We start from the raw sequence: 21,628 nt of genomic DNA on the forward strand, positions 1-21,628 counted from the left end.
TATATATATAAATTTCATTGGCAATGGAATAATCATGTAAAAGGGAGTACCTACGAGTACCATAAGCGGATCAATACTGGGTAGTGGGTACATACTCGGTGCGGGTACTTCACCATTACCTATGCTCCAAAGCTTATAATTATCAATCATGAAACATTAAAAATTATCGAAACAATCACAAAATATTAGGGAAATGTAGCTCCTGCACGTAACATTTTTGAGTCTTACTTTTTAACTCAGGAAATGTTATCAGGCACAAAAAGTTTACATAGGTAATTGCTTTGTTTGCCGAGTAGAAGTGTTCTATTAATGGCAAAGAAAGGTGGATCAAGTGATCAACTGAACAATGTCTTATGCACTTGCCAGTTGTTAGGGGCCTAAGGGGAGTTATTGGGCCCCAAAGAGCACTGGAGCATTTTGTTCATCATGTATCACATAACCTATGATTTGGAAAGTTCATTCTAGAAGAAATAAGGAGAGGTGCTGAGCTGGCAGTCAGAAGAAAAGTGAGGTGGGTGGTTACTTGATTTTGTGGGTTACGGTTTGAAGAGTCTGAGTACAGAATAGGAAGATGCTCTTGAGAATTCTGTTATTTTGTTATGGATCGAGAGCAATAGCTTTCCGTAGGAGATTAGCTCTATAATAGCACTCAGTAGGAGCTTAGCTCTAAGGCAGTAGGAGTCTCATCTTATCTGCAATTCCCCTTATTCAAGCAATAATACCAATCGTTTCCTTAAATTAAATTGGCAATTGTTTACTGCTGAATGCTCCATTATTTATCTGTTGGTTCTGGTTTGTATTAGCAGTTTATAATGTAGATTTATTCATGTCATGCATGAGTGAACAATAAACAAGCTAGGACAAACTAGTTGTTACAAAACTCATTTAACCATAGAGATTACAATTGCACATTAGATTAGTATGACAATTTGATTGTCGTGATGATGGAATGCAACCATATAATTGATTGACTTTCACCTTTGCATGGGTATAAGCTCATGTGGTGAGAAAGGTTGATGTAGAAAAATGATCAAAATTTGAATTCTCTATTTTTAATGCGATGTTATCTGAGTAATGTTTATCAGTTAAATAAGTTAACAGATGTTCTAAATTGTTCACGAGAGAACTTAAACTGGCATCACTTGTTAGTATTTTGATCTCTTTGTATATGTAATTTCTCTTATTGAGTCTGGATCATGTTTTTTATACTAGGTTCCTGCATCAGTGCGGGTGAGAAGGGAGACTTCAATGACTAAAACAAAACCGAAACCGGCAGTGTCAACTTCTACGATAGTCTCTAGGACACCAGCGCCAACTATTGTAAAACCGGAGCCAGTGAGCTCATCATCTGCTCCAAAAGCACAGAGCATTGATGATTCATACACAGCTTTCTTAGAGGACATGAAAGCCCTTGGTGCCCTTGATGGTTGAGATCATTGTGAGGGGTCGAGTCACAAAATGGCGAGGATGTGCACAGTAGTTTTTATTCAATGAACCATTCAAAGAACACATTCTTTTTTGTTTTTTAAATTTTCTTGATGATCAAGACCTTGAAAAGTCTTATGATTCTAATTAATATATTCTCTCTTTAGTTTAAATTGGTGCACTGTTATTCTCTTAGTTTTATAATAATTGACATTTTATTCAAAAAACTTATCTTTTAGATAATGGTTGTAATGGCTGATCTCTTTTAATGGTTTACCACTGTATGTAATTATTGGTTTTAGGATTTGGGTTTATGGTTTAAAAGTTTGGGTTTATAACTTTTAGGATACGAGTTTTCTGATAGAATTATTTAGGGCATTAATTAAAATTTTAAAAATAAAAGGTATTGACATAAAAGGGGTTTTGGAAAAGTTTTTAATAAGAAGTGTATTTGTTAATCAGCTTAAATAATCAAGTCTTATTTGCAATTGCTTTAACATCTTTAAGAAGTGTATTCATAGAATGATGAAAGCCTGATGAAGAATAATTTGGAATTTGATTATTTATCGGCGTATCAAACAACTTTTTATTCTAAAATAAATAGTTAATAAAAAAAAGGAGAATATGAAAGCATGTTGTGTGGGGAGTGTTTGGATTGCGGCTTTTATAATATTGATAAACTGACAAGTGATAGAGAGATTGTTTATCCAAACTGAGTTTTGAAGCATTGGCATCATGTTTATTGAAAAGTAGGGATGATAATTAGGTGCAGACTAAATGGGTACCACCAAAAATAACTCATAATGGATATCCACCCCGCACCTGCACTTATATAAATATATTATTTATTTATTTATTATATTAATATTTAATTTAATTAATTGTTTTATTTTATATTTTAACATCTATTAATATAATTGAACCACTACAATATAATTAAAAGAAAAATATTTGTAAACTTCTTAAGAATTTGATTATGATGAATAGGTAAATAGTTGCGACTTTATAATTATATCTTATTAATCGTAACTTTATAATTATACTTGCAACTTTCTATCAATTGTTGTTACAAATCTCGAATAATATTGTTGTAGAACTTGCAATTTCATAAAGTATTATTATGAATATTTGAATGTGTATTGTAACTAGTATTCATTTGAAATATTTTGAGTTAGAAAATATTTTAATTTATAATATTTTATCATTGAATTTAAAATATTTAGATAATTTTTAAATTTAATCACAACAATGTAATTTATTTATCAATCTTTTTAGTTAAAACGTGGATAATGAATATGAATACGTACACTTAGATTCTCAGATGGTAAAGATACGAATATTAAAATTAATACTCAATAAAGTACTGACACAAATACAAGTATTTTTTTAAATCATGGGTATGAGGACAGTAGTACGCTAGCCATACCTAGTGATTGTCATCCCTATCCAAAAGTAACATTGGAAAAGTGCTCATTCATTCTAAATTCAGAAAATAAAATGACTAAACATTTTTGACTTCCAGCATTGCCAACACACTCTCAGACGAATATTCGCTAATAATACACGGCCGCACCTAACACTACCCCCATAATGTTCTTGACTGAATGACATGTGAAAATGAACTGTGAATTTTTTACTCAATAATTTTTTTATAAAATATTTTTTAATCCAATAATGAACTCCACTTCCAAATTATAATTTCAACTTACATATATTTAATTATTCTTTTGACTTTATGGTAATCCCAAGTGAATTCTATCCGTTGCACATATTGTATAAATGAATATGAACACGAATATGCTTTTCTTCTTGTTTTATAGTGCTTGGTTACAATTTAGAAACTCAGCTAAAAGTACACTACAATCAATACACACATAAATTTAATAATATTTGATTGTATCTAACCCTGACGCAGCATTAATAAAAAGCTAAAAAATTCAAAATTGAACCAACCAACATCACATGTATCCCCATTCATCCATACCCACTTGGTTTTCTAGAAGCTGAGTTTCTCATACCATTGGCCATCTTATCTTATACTACTAACATTTTAGGACTAAAAAAGTCAACTAGGGAAGGTAAGTTAAGGCCTGTGGGGCACAGCACTCATATCCATTGGGTTGAATTGAATGACATTATGTAACTATAATAGGATCTGATAAAATTAGAAATTTGAGGGAGACATTAAAATTGACTACTACAAAAATTGGAAACTGTTATTTGACCATATCTTATGAGATTTATGTGAAAGTGAAGTATAGATGATTATTTGTCTCTTAGCACAGTAGTCTTTCATTTCATTTTTTTCAACTGATTTGGCCAATGAAGACTGTTCTTTCCATTGGTTTCTTGTTTTGTTGCTCATTTCTGTTGCTTCTTTTGGATTCTTCAACTTCACTTCCTCTATGTGTTGATTCAAGTATGTTTATCTTTTTTAAAATGTTTTATTCGCTTGTCTCTTTTTTCCATTATAGATATATATGTGTTTTATTTTTTTGGTCTAGGAGCACCATTTTCTCTCAATACCACACTCAAATTTTGTTCTTACAATGGAAGTACATGTTGCAACTCCATACAAGATGCACAAATACAGAAGCAATTCCAAGTCATGAATGTATCTGATACTGCCTGTGCCTCACTTTTGAAATCAATACTTTGTGCGGTAAGGTCTTGTTTATCCCTAAAATTTTATTTATTTTGATGAGAAACCAAAGAACAAGAAAAAACATTCATGGTTTTTATATGATATATGAAGTAGTTATTTTTTTTCTTATAGGCAAATGTTAGCATATTAGTTAGTTATTCACCAGGGTTTGAACTTTAGTCCTTTCACCTTCAACCCCTAGATCAAACCAGTTGAGCTACCCAACCCTATTTATTTTTTGCTTGAATCAACAACATATTACAAGGTATGATAGGTTGACCAACCGCTATTACCGTCAACTTTGATCTATAAGTTTCTTGTGTGAGAAATTAAAACTTACACCAGTATGTTTGGTTTCACTTTTGGATAAACAAAATTGATTTTAGAGGTGTAGACTTGATTTTGATATGTTTGAGTAGAATTGATTATAGTTAAAGCTTGAATTTGGAACTTTTGCCACTACAAATGATTTTTAGCCTCAATTTTATTATTCAACTCACTTTTACATGAATTTATTTAAACATAAATCACTTTACATTCAATTCACTTTTAATCAAAATCAATTCATTCAAATTAATTTTTGTCACCGCAGAATCAATCTGGTGGTCAAATTGAAACCTATATTAGTAACCAAGGTTTTAAACTGCAATTGCAATCACGGCCTTGATCCTTAACATTGCAGAGAAATTCAGTTGAATGTGATCGTTGGAGCCTTAATTACAGTTGTGGTGAATAAAAAAAAAACTTGACGCTGCGACTTAGAGGGCTGTCGCAGACTTTTTTTTAAAACCTGCTAGTAGTAGTAGTAGTAACCACTGATTTTCAATTCAACGATTAACTTTTAACATGCATGTAGTTAGCTAACTTTGTTTGTTTTTAGAGGTGTGATCCTTTTTCAGGGCAGCTATTTACAGTTCAATCCACACTCAGATCAGTTCCTGTGCTATGCAATTCTGCCATTCCAGCAAATTCTTCACAGTCAAAAGCATCACTGCAAGACTTCTGCTCTGAAGTATGGGACACATGTCAAACTGCGTCAATAATAAACTCACCATTTTCCCCTTCCTTACAAGGTCAAGGAGGAAAATTACCATCTAATACCAATGGAACAACACTGAATGAACTATGGCAGTCCAAAACAGATTTCTGTAATGCATTTGGTGGAGCCTCAAATAATGAATCAATATGCTTTGAGGGAAAACCTGTTGCATTAAACAACAATGAGTCTCAAATTAACCCTCCTCATGGTTTGTGCCTTGAGAAAATTGGTAATGGATCTTATCTCAATATGGTTGCTCATCCAGATGGATCGAACCGCGCGTTTTTCTCTAGTCAAATGGGAAAAGTTTGGTTGGCGAGTATACCGGAAGAAGGATCGGGAGGACAATTGGAGCTTGATGAATCAAGTCCATTTGTTGATCTGACTGATCAAGTTTATTTTGATACACAATTTGGAATGATGGGGATGTCATTTCATCCAAATTTCGCAAACAACGGTCGATTCTTCGCTTCGTTTAACTGTAATAAAGATAAATGGTCTGGATGCAATGGTATATGTTCTTGTAATTCAAATGTTAATTGTGATCCATCAAAACTAGGTACTAGTAATGGTGCTCAACCTTGTCAATATCAAACTGTTATTGCAGAATATACTGCTAATGGCACTGCATCTCAGCCATCGTCGGTACACATTTTTATCCTATACATATGAAATACTACTTTGGAATGAAATATATTGAAAAAATGGTAACTGAAAAGTTGATGTGTCTGGTCTTAAATTAAGATTAGAAATGTCAACTTTTCAGTTACCATTTTTCATTATATTTCATTCCAGATGGACTAATAATTTCTGAAAATAGTTCAATTAAGTGGATAGAATAGAACTAGCTAATGATTCCTGAATTTGCAGGCTGAAAGTGCTAAACCATCAGAAGTGAGAAGGATATTTACCATGGGACTCCCATTTACATCTCAACATGGTGGTCAGATACTGTTTGGACCTAATGATGGGTATTTATACTTCATGATGGGAGATGGAGGAGGTACAGATGATCCATACAACTTTTCACAAAATAAGAAATCATTGCTTGGAAAGGTTATGAGGCTTGATGTGGACAACATTCCAAGTGAGTAATATATCCCTAATGTAGTAACTCTATACTAGTAGCTTGAGCACTTTTTTTTATAAAACATTCTACCATTTAATTGATTAAATGTTGAGATTGAGTAGCTCAACTCGGTTGAACTAAAAGTTGAAGAAGTTTGACAAGTTAAAGGACCATGGTTTAAACTCTGGTGCAGGAGAAAATACTAACATCTGTCAATCTAAAATATAAAAAAAAAAAGCTTAAATGCTAGCCATATAGATGAATGGAAATTTGGTTGTTCTGTTTTTATGAGCATTGTAAAGTTTATTGAGTACTGATAATATTTTATAATCCCTCACTCTTGACAATTAAATCTATTATCATGAACCTTCAGGTGCATCAGAGATTAGTAAACTTGGACTTTGGGGTAGCTACTCCATTCCTAAGGATAATCCATTCAGTGAAGATAAAGATCTTCAGCCTGAAATATGGGCCTTGGGATTAAGAAATCCTTGGAGATGCAGTTTTGATGCAGAAAAACCTTCCTACTTTTTCTGTGGAGATGTTGGACAGGTTTGTGAATGCTTATCTCTAAATAAATTTCAGAAATGATATTTGTACACTTAGAAAAATTTGAAACCTGCACCGCTGGTTAATGACGTTCAAAATAAGGGTTAATGGCATATGAAGTTTGATCAATGAGTACACCATGATTGGAATTGGATAACTCATTAATCATTCACTGAGTTTCATTAACGATGATATTGTTCATTATTAACTAAGTTGTATAACTGTTATGCAAGAGAAACTGTTTTCTATTTTTCAAAACTTTAGAAGAGTTTATAAAAATTTAGGATTCATTTGGCTTGAAAAATGTCATCAATTTTCACTAATAAGTACAAACGTATACAGTCTTATACGACTAAACATCTACAAGGAAAAAAGTGGAATGGAATGTTTTTAGTTACATAATGAATTTGCAGGATCTTTATGAAGAGGTTGATCTCATTACAAAAGGTGGAAACTATGGGTGGCGTGTTTATGAGGGACCCTATCCAGTCACTCCTACAGAGTCACCTGGAGGCAATACCTCTCTTAAATCCATAAATCCAATTCCCCCCATACTGGGATACACCCATTCTCAAATAAACAAGAATGAAGGATCAGCATCGATTACCGGGGGATATGTTTATCGATCCACGACTGATCCTTGCATGTTTGGAAGGTATACAAGCTTTTTCTTTTCATTTATGGCCTTCATCCAGTTTTCATATTATGAGAGTCCCACATTAAATAAGATATAGTCTGAAAAAATGTTTATAAGTGGAAGACATCCTCCACCTTACAAATTGAATTTGTATTTTTTTAAGATGATATCAGAATCTATCCAAAATCTATCACTTGGACCACACTCTAGATGTCTAGTACTGGTTGTAAAACCTGTTGCAGTTGTGCCGCGATACTCAATATTGCAGAGAATAGTAACTAAATGCGTTTTTAATCAAAGTCAAGTTGCAGTCACATAGACATCAAAAACCTTGATGTCGCGGCTTAGATATTGTCTATGGAACTCTTTTTTTAAAACCCTTTGGTTCTTTTCAGGTACCTGTATGCCGATCTTTACGCGGGTGCAATTTGGGCTGCCACTGAAGACCCTGAGAATAGTGGAAATTTCAGTACTAGCAAAATCCCATTCAGTTGTGCTCATGATTCTCCTATACAATGTGACTCAGTACCTAGTAGCTCCCTTCCAGCTCTAGGATACATCTTTTCATTTGGGCAAGACAACAACAAAGATATTTATATTCTTGCAAGTAGTGGTGTTTACCGAGTTGTTCCTCCGAGTCGATGCAGTTACACTTGCTCACAGGAAAAGGCGGCAACAACTCCTAGTCCTTCTTCTTCTCCTTCTCCGTCTCATGCAAGCCATTTGAGTAACTTCTATGGATATCTGTTTCTGCAGCTTTCGTTTTTGTTGTTTCTTTTGATGTGTTTGATGTAGTATAGGCTAATTATGATCACTGTTAATTACTGATAGAAACTATAAGAGAATATTTTATTCACACATTCTTTCTTGCTTTGTACTCTTTTGCATCTCATTTTGTGTAAGTGTAATGATTAAGTAACATATAAGTGGATGGAGATTCTAAAACACTACTAATTGGTCATATCAATCTGGCACAGAATCTTCAATATAGCATGAAATGCTACTACCGTGAGCAACATGTTCTCCATTTCAGTGTTCTAAAATACATCATGAGGTTATTTTGAGAACATAAATTATGCTATCAAGACTACACAAATTGAAAATTTAAAACTTATTTCAAAAGTTGCAAAACAATGAAATTATAAGGTTACTTTGAGTCATAATGATTATGAATTCCCTCATTGCTTTCCTAATATGGAAATGCAGCCTAACTCAAGGTTTGCACCCCAACCTTGTTTTTAGTGTAAAAATTTGAGCTAACCCAATATCCAGAACACTATTAATTATGTAAATCTCACTGTGAATCCAAATATCTAGTAATTGGGCCTTAAAGTCCTTACATTGGTTCTGAAATTGAACTTTGTTGATCTCAATCATGTAGAGGCAATTTATGTTAAACGGGAGACATGTGAGGTTGTTGGACTTTAAAGAATTGACAATAGAGTGAAGAAGGGCACACATAGAACAAGGATGCAGGGAGGGGGCTAAAGGAAAATATATTATTAATGAAACCATATTTTAGAGAATTTAAAACATTTAAATGTTTTAAACTTTTTTTTTTTTTGATAAAAAATAATGCACCTATCTATTGCTTCTCAATAAATTAAATGGATTTTGGAATTTTAAAATTCATGTTTAAGGATGGCAATAGGTATATATAGTTTCAGATAAAACTCATCTGCTACCTTGGATAAAAATAATGGAATGAATATCATTTTTCAAATGAAAAAAATTATTATGTATACAATTATTTTCTTGCAATTATATATAGTTATTCTTATTTTGTCGACACAAAAAATGTCGTCTTATAATATTAATGAATCATTAATGATTATTTTTCCATCATACATTTTACTATTTATTACTCTATATTTTTTTAATTTTGTAATTTATCTTTCTCATTAATAGATACTGTTAATGAATGATACTTTTATAAAGTGATTCATAAATTCTCTCTGTATTTCTTAATTTATTAAATTAACAAAATAATATATAGTTTGGAACAATGCAAATACAACATATCAATTTTATTAATTTAGTATCCGATATAAATATATACGAGTATAAATATAATTATATTTGTCTCAGTATTAATTAATTAACACAGTTAAAATATCAATTTATTTTATGTATATGTTCTTGTTAAACTACTCCTCCATATCCCTTAAAGTATTATCTACGAATTTTTGTGGGTGTTGTTTTTCTTTTCCCATCCCTATCCATGTTTCCGAAGATGAGACATAAACAACCTTAATTTATGCTCCATCTATATCTTCCAAGCACAAACATTCATGTAGCTAACACTAACTCGGACGATAAAATAGAATGTACAGTGAAATGGAAATAAAATTAACTTGGGTCTTTTCAGTATTACAATGATGGTTCTTTAATTATGTGCTAGTAATGATCAAGACATCACATAAGAGAATCTAGCTTTGCCCATATGCATGATGATGAGATGAGAAGAGATGTTATGCCCCACATATTGCAGAGAAGAAGAAAACCTAATACTGTAGTTTTGTTTAGGCCCCTCTCTCCCACACCAATTATTAATGTCATGTTAGGCCCGGTCTAAATGGGTAAAATCTTAGAATTCCAAATAAAATAAAATTTTTACTTGATGAAAAATTCTTAAATAAAAGTTTAATAAAAATATTTTATATTTAAATATTTTTAAAATTAAAACTAATAAAGTATTATTTAAAATTAATATTATTTTAATAATTATTAAATTAATTGTCCTTATTATTAATTAAAAAATAAATATCATATAAATTTAATAAATAATTTTATATTTTAAAATGTCTAAAAGATAATATTTGATAAAAATATTTAGCAATTTTACTGAAATACTATTATATATTTTAAACATCTTTTATAAAAATTCGTCTTTGACATCACTATATCTTGAATCTACTAATGGAATGGAATGAATAACCCCTCACCTAGTACATGCTTAGAGCATCCACACTTGACTTATGTAAGAGGGTCATGTATATGCATGGCACTCGTTTATAATTTCTAATTCTTTTTTTAATATCAATAGTATATAATAAACACTTAATTCTTTATTTAACACCTACAAATCAAAAGAAAGAAAGTTCTTTTGATTCTATATACACTTAATTCTATATACACTTCCATGTAACCATCCAAAATTTTCACTTCACAATAAAAGTGTCTATTTAAAATGATGTTAAATACATCAATAATCGGAATTAACTCTATTCATAAGTGTTACATTAACTTCTTACATAAATATCCATATAGAAGTTTAACTCTATTTATGAGTGTTTCTTTTTTATTCACTTTCCTTTCGACAAAATGGGAGTTTAGTTTGCTTTATTTTCTCAATTAAATTTTAATTTTTTATTCTAATAATTATTTAAGTTTTATGACAAATCAAGATAATGATATCATAAAATTCTTCATTAAAATTTTTCTTTCTTTTGTTTTTCTTTCTACATTGACTAAATTATATTTTTGAACTAGATAAAAACACAGCAATGTTATAATATGAATAATTTGTTGGAGTGATATAACTTATAACTTTTGGAGGTATAAGGAAATAACTGTCCAACTCTTTCTTGATTATGTAAATTTTTGGAGATATTAAGATTTATTTAAGAGATCAGCTTATCTCAATAAGTATTTTTCTATATGTGTTGATCAAAATCAAATTTACAATTATATATTAAGTAATTCAATCGTGTATCAAGTTCATCGCATCAAATTAATTGTTAGCGTGTTCTAACATATTCTAGTAAACATAACACATTTACTTTGTATAAAAAACATAGCATAACAATCATCAATTTTTCTATCAATGCATAGCAACAACTATTGATATATGAAAAAAAATATAAAGAGAAACTCAAAATAAACTCAATTAATGGTTTAACCCAAAAGGAAAAAGTGTATTTTAGTTATAGAAAAATTGATTTTAAAGTTATAGAATTGATGATTATTTTCAAACAAAATTCATTTAACATTTAAAAGTAATTAATCATAAAAATGATCTTAAACATAATTTTTAAATTCAATTTTTAATTTAATTTATTTTTACATAAACTAATTTAAATATAAATTATTTTTATTAATTTTACTTATAATTAAAATGAATTATATAAAATCAATTATTAAGGTGACAAAAATAATCTTTAAAAAAAGATATATATGCAAAAAAAATGAAAGAAGACAGAAATAGAAGATTGAAAAGATTAACCTAGTGAAGGGAAATCTAAGTTGAAACTGAAACCAAATTTCAGGTAGTGGTACTGTCTCATTTCTGTGAACAATCTCCTTTTGTTTCTCTCTCTTAATTTTATTTTTGTTGACATAAACAGTTAATAGGGTTTATTTTTTGCCCTTTGTATTTGAGGGTTTGGATTTGGACCCTTTGGTCCTTCCCTTCTCAATCTTCATCTCTTCTTCTTTCTAATCTTTTCTTTTCTTTTCTTTTATTTCTCTCTCCAATCCAATGTTAACACCCCCGTGATCCTCTACATGTTATCTCACCATAACTTACCCTAAACCCTCTTTTCTCTTCTCTCCATCATGTCTCACGGATCTCCCTCTTCTCTCCCTGCCCACCGATCATCACCTTCGCCGGACCCCGATTCCGATATTCCCGCTCCGCTTCCCAAGGAGGAAACAACCGCACCCGCTCCTCTTCCGACCACGAGAAGCAACCGTCCCTCACGCGCGTGCACGATTCGTGCCGCTTCTCGTCTATATTCCTCGCAACCGGTAATCGAAAGGAAACCTAAGAAGGAGCAGCAGCGGAGGGAGGAGTCTCCTCCGTCGCAATGCAGTAAGATCGTGACGCCGTTGGTGGAACCTCCGTCGGAGTCGCAGTTGCCGCGGTGGAAACTTCGGTCGATGTGGGAGTTAGCTTCCGTACTCAATTTCTTGCGTGTGAGCTTCATAGATGTGATCTTTTGTCTTTGGGTTGCGTTTTTTTGTTTCTTTGTGTTTTGAAAAGTTTGCGTTTTTGTGGTGTTTTTTGTTGTTGTTGCAGCTATTTAGGCCTCTGTTGAATATTTCTCTTGAATTCTCTGCCGAAGAGTTTGAGACTGCTCTTCTTACCCCCAATGACACTTTGTTTTACATTCATATGCCTTTGTTAAAGGTTGGTGCTTTTTCTTTTTTTACTCTTCAAGTTTATGGCATTTCATGTTTCTGCTATGAATGTTGCTCCTACACTTTGTAGATTGTGTTTATTTACTGCCTTTTGTCTTGTATTTTTCTGATTTCGCGCTTTCTAAATATCACATTGAATTGAAAATTGTAGTTTTTTTCAGATGGTTTAGTAGTGTGCTTGACTTTAAGAGAAATTTTAGAGCTGTGAAGTCGGTTTTTTTTTGTAGTTATATGCTCATTGGATTGGAGGTTGCTGAAATTGAAATAGGGTAGAGTGAAGTGAATCAGACTTACATTTTGCATTGCTCTTGGCTTTTCTTGTTCCAAGAATAAATGCAGCCATGTGTTTTGGGAATGTCTTTATGACAAAGGTGATGACTTGTCTTAATTTTCGACGTGAGTGGGTTAAACGGCTGGGACTTGGGATAAAACTTTATTCAATGTGGTGGTTAACTTCTGAATTCTGATTACATGACTGATTGATGATCTCAGAATAAGATTAACAAATACAATATTCTAAATGGAAATATTTGCTTGTGAATGAATTGCATGCTCAACTTCACAGAGATTGGTAGTTAGAGAGAAGTTACTTGATTGGGAGGTTTTTTATTGTGAGGATATGATGAACTTTGTGTTTATATGCTGAAAGTGATATGTATGAACTTTCACTGTTCCTTTTATCCAAGCGAACATTAAATTGGGGACTTGCTTTGTTTGTGATATTCTGACCTAAAGGCTTAATTCATCGTCAAAGAGTATAATGCAACCATATTTACTCCTTGTTGTTTAAAGAAGAATAACAATGATACGTTGTCTGTATTAAATGGTTACAATTTTCTAAACAATCTTAACCAGTTTTAAAGCTTAGTCTGCTTTTATCCATACGTTGACTTTGGCTCTCAATATAACCAAAGTTAATCTTGCAAGATGATAATGTATACTAGGATAGACAGTTTATATAAGAGGTTAAGGGCTGCCTTTAGTGGATTACATTACATAAAGTAAAGGCTAAGATTAAAAAATTCTTGAACTTTGGCAACAAGAGTCTTCTTTGTATCAAATTTTTACTGAAAGGTTTTTTACTTGAATTATGTATCAAATCCTGCCTATGTTAGCTTTGCTATTCATAGCTGGTCCCAAGCTGGATAAAAGGAAAGGGTTGTGTTAGGTAGTCGACAGACAATGTAGAACTTCGTCGAATCTCTATGACATGGATCAACATTGTCACTAGAAGATTCAAATATCATGAGAAAGTATACAGTGAAAAATTTGAAGATGTAGCACATTGATGATAACCGAGCTTAGGTTTTTATAAGTTTACTTTTAGTTTGAACATTCTAATTACAGCTATCTTGCATTGGTCTCTTAGGTTTTTTTGCCAACCTCTATGGCTAAGTTGTGAGGAATGGTGGCCATGGCGGAAATGGTGGCTTAAAATGGGGAATTTTTTGCCTTGCGCCATCAGCAATCAATAACATTAGTTTCTTGTTAGGGGGTTGATATGTTGTTGAGTGGCAAATATTTAAATAGAGTATGGTAAAGTCAAGGATGCTTGTTTGTAGTTATGGTACTTTCAAATCTTGTAAGAGGTGTCTGTAGTTGTTTCAGCCACGATTCTACTGCAATGATCTCTCTTAATATATATTACCCTTAGAAAATTGTACTTTCTCATTCTATGTTTTACAAAGTTGCTACCGGTTTAATATTAACATTTATTATACTATTTGGCAGGCAATCCCTCCTATTACACGAATGGCACTCACACGTGATACTTGGATAACTGTATTATGCAGAAAATTAAGAGATTGGTGGCATTGGGTAATAAGATACTTTTATTTTTTGTGCTTATATTTAATAGTCTCATATATTTTATTTTAAGTTTTCTAGAGCTTATATGAGGATGGATTTCAAATGTAGGTTGCTGAGGGGGATCTTCCAATTGTTGCTTCACATGGGTAAATATTACTGCAATATTTCAAATCCTATAATGTTAATATATGCATTTCCCAAGTCTCAGGTTATGCTTAACTTGATAGGGCGGAGATTGAAGTATATAAATCACTTGATCCAGCCATCCGTGTTATCATCTTAAAAGCATTATGTGACATTCGTGTTGAGGTACTATTAATGTTGATTTATCTGTATATTATGTCTTTTTATCTTGAATGGGTGAACTTTGGTTTGGTAGGATGACAACCATTTCCCTTATGTTAACTTGAATATTATTGGATGATTATGCTTGATCCGGTCATGCCATGCCCTGAATTAATAAGCAACCATTTCCCTTATGTTCTGTGCATGACATTATCTCTCTTTTTCTCTGTTATGTTTTTTTTTTCTGTTACAACAGCTCTTTTTGGCTTATTTTTCATGCCTCATATCTTTCACATAAAGCAGTTTCTTCATTGCATATATTTGTGGCTAGTGTCGTATTTTCTTTTTCTTGGGTCGGAGACTTCTCTGTCTGATTACCCTTCTTATTCTCCAAGGATCCTTTTTTTTTTGTTAAAACCCACTGGGTGCATCCACAATTCCCTTTTGGCAGAGAAAACATGGCCTTACACTGGTTATCCCCTTTTCTATTGATGTAATGATCAAATTTGAGTAAATATCTTGCAGCAAGAAGATATCCGAAATTATATTGACAACTCAATCAAACACAGTATTCCACTTTCAACATTCCGTAAAGAGCGTATTGGAGGTGATTCACATGGAATTTCTTATTGGTAATATACTTTTGCTTTCCCTTCATTGTGACAAAATTTGGAATTTTATATTAGAAAATTTTTGTACATGTAAGTCTGCTTGTAGTTTTATTCATTTGGAGTTTGATTATTGCAGGTATGAAGATGACCCCGATATTGGTCATAGGTTGTATCGAGAAATAAGGAAAACTGAAGTGGTTCAAACGAAGAAAGGGAAAGCAAGGGGTTCCCAGGTTCTTTCTAATACGTCATACCAGTGGGAGGCAGTTGCTACCAATTTTGATGAATTTCAAGATGTTTCTGTAAGTTGCTTTCGCTGGTTGATATATGTTCTTGTTAAATACGACTTGCCATGGAACAGTAAACATGTAGTAATTGTTGGGTGGCTTGCTTGGAGTTGGTGTGTAGATTGTTGGGGCAGATAATGAATCACTTAAAAAGTTAAATGGTAAATACATAATACTGTTGTTTTGTTGGGAATCACAAAATGTCTCCTAATTTTATTATTAGAAATCCCAGCTAATATTTAAAGAGGTAAGTTGACTATCAAGAATCACTTAAAAAGTTTAATTGTAAATACCTAATACTTATTTGTTTTAGCAGTTCTTAACAAAGGCTGGAAATTTTTTTACAGTAATGATATGGGTTGCTTTCAACAACCCAAGAAATCTTTGCAGCTTTTGTTTAGCACGTTTCATGATACTTAACTCTGAACGAAAAAGAAAGTTACTGTAGAAGATTACTACTTGCAAGAAAATATTATAAATATTTGCATCCCGACCTTTGTTGATTTAGATTGCAGTCTTAATCAATAATGTGAACCACAGAGGTCAAAGTTAGTAGTCACAGTTATTTAATGAGATCAGATGCTTAATGGGGAAGCAATTGTCATGTTCAATTGTTTGATTTAGACTGCTCTTGATCAATGTTGTTTTACTTTATACATAAAACTTTTAACAATGTTGATATTTGTTTACATCCAGATGATTGGATTCACCCTATTTTATTTTTTTTTCATTTTTAGTTATGTTAAAATATACTTTCCACTGCTTTTACTGTGAACATATTTTTTTTCTATACATGATGCTGTGTCATATATGACTCAATCAATTCTTTCATCTGCTTACAGGAGAAGCTTTTCTCAAGTAAAAACAGAACAGAGGCTTCTGTGGGGAAAAAGCTGAAGATAGACATGCTTCCTGAAATTGAGAAAGTTCACAAGGTACTCCATGGTTGAGAAATTTGACTAGAATTGGTATTCTAAGAATTGAACTCAAAAGTTTGCTATTTTTCAGAAAAGAAAATAATATTTATTTGTGCTCCTTTAAGGATCTTAGTTACATTTTTAACATACCAATTTACGTTGGCACAGAAAAAGGAGAGGTTGCTGAAAAAGCAACACAGAGAAGCTCTTCTTCTTGATAATTACTTGGTTGTTGACGGCCTTGGTTCTGGGCGTTCACTTCGTGACAGGAAACCTGTAACCTACACTTTCGGTAAGAGCAAAAAGTTTGAGTATAACTTGAACCAACATTTTCATGGTATTGGTAGTTGATATCTGTATTGCATGATTATTTGAATTTTGATATGACAACTGGAGTTTTCCCTTTTGCTCTCATGTTCTTCTTACGAGTTTTACCATTTTATCTAGCCCTTGTGTATTAGTCTGCAGTCCTTCTTTTAAAATGTTATAATTAGAATGTCTATAAAATTTTCATAATATCTTAATTATATCTTTAAATGTTTTAGAATCTCTAACATGATCTTTAAAATTTATTATGAAATCAATTAGTTATCTAACCGTGGAATCAATTTAGTCGTTTCATGTTATTTACTGTTTCTTTCCTTATTTAATTAAGATTAATAGTTTTATTCTATTAGTGGGCTTGGACTTGTTCTAGAAATGCTATTCCAATACTTGGCCTCATTATTAAGATAATAGGGCCATCAGGTCATAGTCATTATTTTGTAATGCATTATCATAACATAATAAAATAATAATCTTGAGTCCATGTTTCCTCTATTTCCTACCTAAAAGTTGTACTTTTGTAATTGTTCTTGGGTCCATGTATACCTTCTATTGTTTGAAGCACCTAGGCTGGATCTATTGACCCATATCTACATCATGCTTCTTGGTTGAGGAGGCTGCTAGTGCTGCTATAAGGGATAATTGTACTGAAACTTTCTGGTTATGCCTACATGATCTGATAAATGTCGAATTGAATTTCTACATGGTTGATTTTCTTAAAAATAAAATCTTAGGTTTTATATGCTTGGTTTTTGGTAATTTAAGGTAAGACTTGGCTTGATAGTCTATGACATGGTGGTCACTGATTTTAGTTGTGGAAACAATTTTTCCTATGCTGTCTGGCTCTCCTCATTGTCACAATGGTTGTAGACTTATGAGTTGGCCCGCTTTCTCTATTGTGGGGTGATTTGTGGTGACCGGTGAGGCTTTGGAAATGAATAAAATCAAAGTCATTTTATTTTAATTTTTGGTCGCATAGGAATTATCTTACATTCAGAGTATCCACTCTGTTTGTTTACACTATTTAACATTTGCCATTATTGTTGTTGCAGATGATTATGATCGGTCCATCAATGAGGCAATTAAAGTGACCAAGTATATGCTAATACCCTTTTCCCCTGTTTTTATGTGTGTGTGTGGGGGGGGAGGGAGATGGGTCAGTCATACTCATTCATTTGATACTGTGTACTCATGGCATATGTATCTGTTTCCTTAATTGTCAGGCGGAAACAGCCATCCCCAGAACCTATGCCCAGGAGAGAACCAGTAGCAAAACCTGAAGCTTTGACTAATGGTAACCATGGTCCTTCACATGCTGAACAAAATCAGAATTTTGCTATATCATCTCCAGAATCATTTGACTCTGATGATGATGATGAATATGATAATACCGACACTTTGGACCGAAGGTGTGTAATTTTTGTTTCTTCAAAATCTGTTTGGATGTCATCTATCTAAATTTTGACAAATAATTTCATTTTAACATCAGTGGTCGTCGAAGAAGGAAACCTAAGCGGTATTCAGAGAATGAGTTTGTTGAAGAAGTGTCTGATTATGAGGCAGACTTTGACAGTGATGATGATATTGTTGGAGAAGCTGTATATGATGAAGAATATCTCAAGAAACGCAAGCAGAGAAGGAAGCATTCTAGTAGCTCTGAAGGAGATGAAGAATATCAGGGCGATGATGATAATGTAGAAGATGAAGAAGAAGAAGAAGAAGACGATGATGATGAAGATTCTATAAGCATGAGTGAGGATAGTGACAAACCCCGCAAAGTCAAACGATTGCCAGGCCGAACTAGGAGGCAAACGAAACTCAGGTCTGTGGGTGAGATGCAATCAAGTCCAAGACGCAGTAAGAGGGCAACTAGAAATCGTATAGATTACCGACAATATGAGATGTCGGATTCAGAAACTGAGTTTATCAAACCCAAGAAGTCTAACGCATCGGCTGATCACTCGGATCCCGGTGAGAATGAGAATGGGGAATATATGATGGAAAGTGAAGATTCAGATAGCAATGAAGATGAAGATCAGGAAATGAAAGTTGATGAGCCTGTTAGTGTTCCTTCCCATGCAGTAGAAGAGAATGAACAAAACCAGCCTCCTGAAAAGTCAAGTAGTCCACCTGGTCACGAAGAAGTTGAGGGCACAGGAAAAAGACGTTTTCTTGATTTGAATGAGCTTGCCCCTAGCCCTGGTTTTGATGATGGTCCAAGTACAATAATGAAAGATGAAGACAATGACTACTGAAGCTTCTTCCTCTTCTGTATAAGTGAAGGGATTGTAGTTTTCTATCAGGGAAGCCTGTGTGTGTGATAATAGTGTTATAAATTTTGTTATAAGCCCCAGAGGAAGTTATTAGCAGGTCTCCTCCTATGGCATAATCTGAGCAGCCCTTGGTGCATGATTTACCACCAGAAACAGCATGCATGATAAGTTATGTAGATTAGGTAGTCATTTTTTTTTTAGCCCATCCAAAATGAATGAGAAATTGTTATGGGTTATTTATTTAACCCATCCAATCGTTGTACAATAACTGTTTAACAGGTACTGTAACTAAAGAGAAGTGGCTTTCAGATTATTAAACCCTGTATTAAGTTTTCTTTCATGAACTCTGATGCTGAATGATCAGCATGCATGCATGAGCACAACATGTGGGTCTCATAAATTTGATGGGACTTGTGTATTTTAACCAACCAAAGAGAATGTGCTGTTAGCATTATTATTTTTTAATACTTTGTTCGGTTTGAAAACTGGTCTTTTTATAGTTATGAAACTGACTGGGGAAAACTAAGGATCTTTTTTAAGTAAATCAAGTTAGTTTCTCTTAGAAACACAACATTAGATAGAAATGATAGATGATAGTGATATATTAAATTCTTGAGTTACCAATAAATCGAATCCTCTATGCCAAATGAATTGATTTGGTATTGTTTCAAAATGTATTACAAACTTGTACAAAATTGGCATTAGTGTGGGATTTTCTTCTTCCAAACTGGTATCATCCCTCCAATAGGCTTCTTCAAATAAAACTAAGGGTGCGAATAGAAAAAGAGTGTGGATAGCACTTTTTGAGTACTTTCTGTGTCAATGGGTGATTCATATATCTAACAATAATTTGTTTCAAAATCAACCAACTCTAAACGTCATTTTAAATTTTGACAGTTCTCAAGGTTTATCATTTTTACAAAAGCTCTCAAGTTTATTATTGAACACTGCCTATGCAAATGCTGTAAAAGACTTTGTAAAGTGGCTATGAAAGGATTATTTAACTAACTATTTGGACGTTTGTGGTTAATATGCTTCATTTAAGCTGGAATCGTTCAGACAAAATTAAAGTTCAATCTCTGATTAGCACAACATTTGATTATGTCGTACTTATCTTTCATGTGAATACCAAATTAGGTGGATACTTTTTCTTTGAAATAGAATGGTTAATAAAAATAAATATGAAAGTGAGTATGCAAAAAACACTTTTCTTAAACAAAATGTACGAATGTGTTAATCCACAAGTGCAACACTCACTCACGGCCATATTATCTAGTACACTTATATACTATAAAGACTAGAAAGAACTTTCTTTTATGTTCCCTGACTTTCTTAGCATAGTAAAACTTTTTATGTAACCACTTATCTTGTTTTCAGAAGAAAGATAAAAATTAAGAAGTTACTCATACAATTAGTTACCAATCAAGTTCAAAATTAGTCCCATAAGCAGTAGGAAATCAGATAATTCAGATCCTAAAACACATGATACTACTTACTATGATAACAAAAGTCCCTCACATTGGCCACAATTTCCTCCACACAAAATCATGACAAATTTGCTATCTCTCAATTTGCTTAATTGCTTCATCACTTTCTTTCTCATCAATAAAGTTACCATTACCATTTTCTTTAATAGGAGTAATAATGTGTTCCACTTCCTCATCTTGTTCCTTAATTGAACTTGTACTATTCTGTCTCTCAGTTTTTGCTTCCTCAAGTGCTTGAATCAAATTCAAAAGACACTTATCAGCATCATCCATTGGAGACTTAGGCATAAGACTCTCAGCTACATCAGCTGGTGTAATCTTGACTTCACCAATTAGCCTCTCAATAGTCTCAAACAACAAATGTTTCTCAACTCTCAAGTAATTATTAGCAAGCACTTTAAAACCATTAAAACTACAATAAGAAAGTTCAATATGTTTGTCCATTCTACCCCTTCTAATAAGTGCAGGATCCAGCTTCTCCACATAATTAGTTGTGAAAACAATCAACCTCTCACCTCCACAAGCTGACCATATACCATCTATAAAATTCAACAACCCTGAAAGTGTCACTTTGCTATTAACACCACCAACACCAACACTTCCTTCTTCCTTCACCTCTTTCCTTCCAACATCAAAATTCACTTTTTCATTCTCATCATCAGACAAAAACTTACCACAATCACCCTTTTTCTTCCTTTGACCTGTAAGATCAAGTGAACAATCAATATCTTCAATAACAATTATAGACTTACTAGTTGTCTCAATCAAAAGCTTCCTCAACTCAGTATTATCCTTCACAGCAGTAAGCTCCAAATCATAAACATCATAACCCAACAAATTAGCCATTGCAGCAATCATTGTTGACTTACCAGTACCTGGAGGGCCAAAAAGTAAATAACCCCTTTTCCAAGCTTTCCCTATCCTACCATAAAAATCCTTACTTTTACTAAAAGTAACCAAATCTTCAATAATCTCCTTCTTTTTCAATGGCTCCATAGCCATTGTATCGAAAGTGGCAGGGTGTTCAAACATAATGTGACTCCACATAGTTTGTTTATAACTAGGCCATTTATAACCAGGACTATTTGTATACAACTTCCTCTGCCTATTCCTCAACCGAATCTCTTTCC

The 21,628-nt window shown here is 32.8% G+C and overlaps 4 protein-coding genes across 7 annotated transcripts in view; 3 read left to right on the plus strand and 1 right to left on the minus strand.

Annotated features, from left to right (window-relative positions):
- Positions 1 to 1,598, plus strand: part of LOC101497894 (protein EARLY FLOWERING 5) — a 12,494-nt gene extending 10,896 nt beyond the window's left edge. The window contains exon 9 of the mRNA XM_004508738.4: positions 1,213 to 1,598. Coding sequence (XP_004508795.1) covers positions 1,213 to 1,431 — 219 coding nt within the window. The 3' untranslated portion in view covers positions 1,432 to 1,598. The remainder of the gene's footprint in view (positions 1 to 1,212) is intronic.
- A 1,886-nt stretch (positions 1,599 to 3,484) lies between these two features.
- LOC101498215 (HIPL1 protein-like) lies at positions 3,485 to 8,310 on the plus strand. 3 transcript variants are annotated; one of them, XM_027336772.2, is made up of 7 exons: positions 3,485 to 3,503; positions 3,930 to 4,087; positions 4,950 to 5,753; positions 5,979 to 6,195; positions 6,551 to 6,729; positions 7,140 to 7,381; positions 7,759 to 8,310. In XM_027336772.2, exons 2-7 carry the CDS (start codon positions 4,034 to 4,036, stop codon positions 8,156 to 8,158), a joined length of 1,896 nt encoding a protein of 631 aa, XP_027192573.1. In that variant the 5' UTR covers positions 3,485 to 3,503; positions 3,930 to 4,033; the 3' UTR covers positions 8,159 to 8,310. The 3 variants fall into 3 exon arrangements, with proteins under 3 accessions (XP_027192573.1, XP_004508796.1, XP_027192574.1); XM_004508739.4 differs by lacking the exon at positions 3,485 to 3,503 and adding an exon at positions 3,535 to 3,844; XM_027336773.2 differs by lacking the exon at positions 3,485 to 3,503 and adding an exon at positions 3,536 to 3,844 and having other exon boundaries at positions 3,982 to 4,087.
- A 3,444-nt stretch (positions 8,311 to 11,754) lies between these two features.
- On the plus strand, positions 11,755 to 19,349 carry LOC101499113 (DDT domain-containing protein DDR4). 2 transcript variants are annotated; one of them, XM_004508742.4, is made up of 12 exons: positions 11,755 to 12,280; positions 12,384 to 12,494; positions 14,237 to 14,323; positions 14,423 to 14,460; positions 14,542 to 14,623; positions 15,125 to 15,231; positions 15,347 to 15,512; positions 16,340 to 16,432; positions 16,583 to 16,706; positions 17,791 to 17,833; positions 17,962 to 18,147; positions 18,228 to 19,349. In XM_004508742.4, the coding sequence occupies exons 1-12, from the start codon at positions 11,921 to 11,923 to the stop codon at positions 18,991 to 18,993; spliced, it is 2,163 nt and encodes a 720-aa protein (XP_004508799.1). In that variant the 5' UTR covers positions 11,755 to 11,920; the 3' UTR covers positions 18,994 to 19,349. The 2 variants fall into 2 exon arrangements, with proteins under 2 accessions (XP_004508799.1, XP_027192142.1); XM_027336341.2 differs by lacking the exon at positions 11,755 to 12,280 and adding an exon at positions 12,733 to 12,876 and having other exon boundaries at positions 12,385 to 12,494.
- A 279-nt stretch (positions 19,350 to 19,628) lies between these two features.
- LOC101498790 (AAA-ATPase ASD, mitochondrial-like) overlaps positions 19,629 to 21,628 on the minus strand; it is a 2,773-nt gene continuing 773 nt past the window's right edge. Inside the window, exon 2 of the mRNA XM_073370901.1 lies at positions 19,629 to 21,628. This exon is cut by the window's right edge and continues 4 nt beyond it. Within this exon, the coding sequence (XP_073227002.1) occupies positions 20,571 to 21,628 (1,058 nt within the window). The 3' untranslated portion in view covers positions 19,629 to 20,570.

The sequence above is a fragment of the Cicer arietinum genome, chromosome 7, assembly GCF_000331145.2.
Source record: "Cicer arietinum cultivar CDC Frontier isolate Library 1 chromosome 7, Cicar.CDCFrontier_v2.0, whole genome shotgun sequence".
NCBI classification, from domain to species: domain Eukaryota; kingdom Viridiplantae; phylum Streptophyta; class Magnoliopsida; order Fabales; family Fabaceae; genus Cicer; species Cicer arietinum.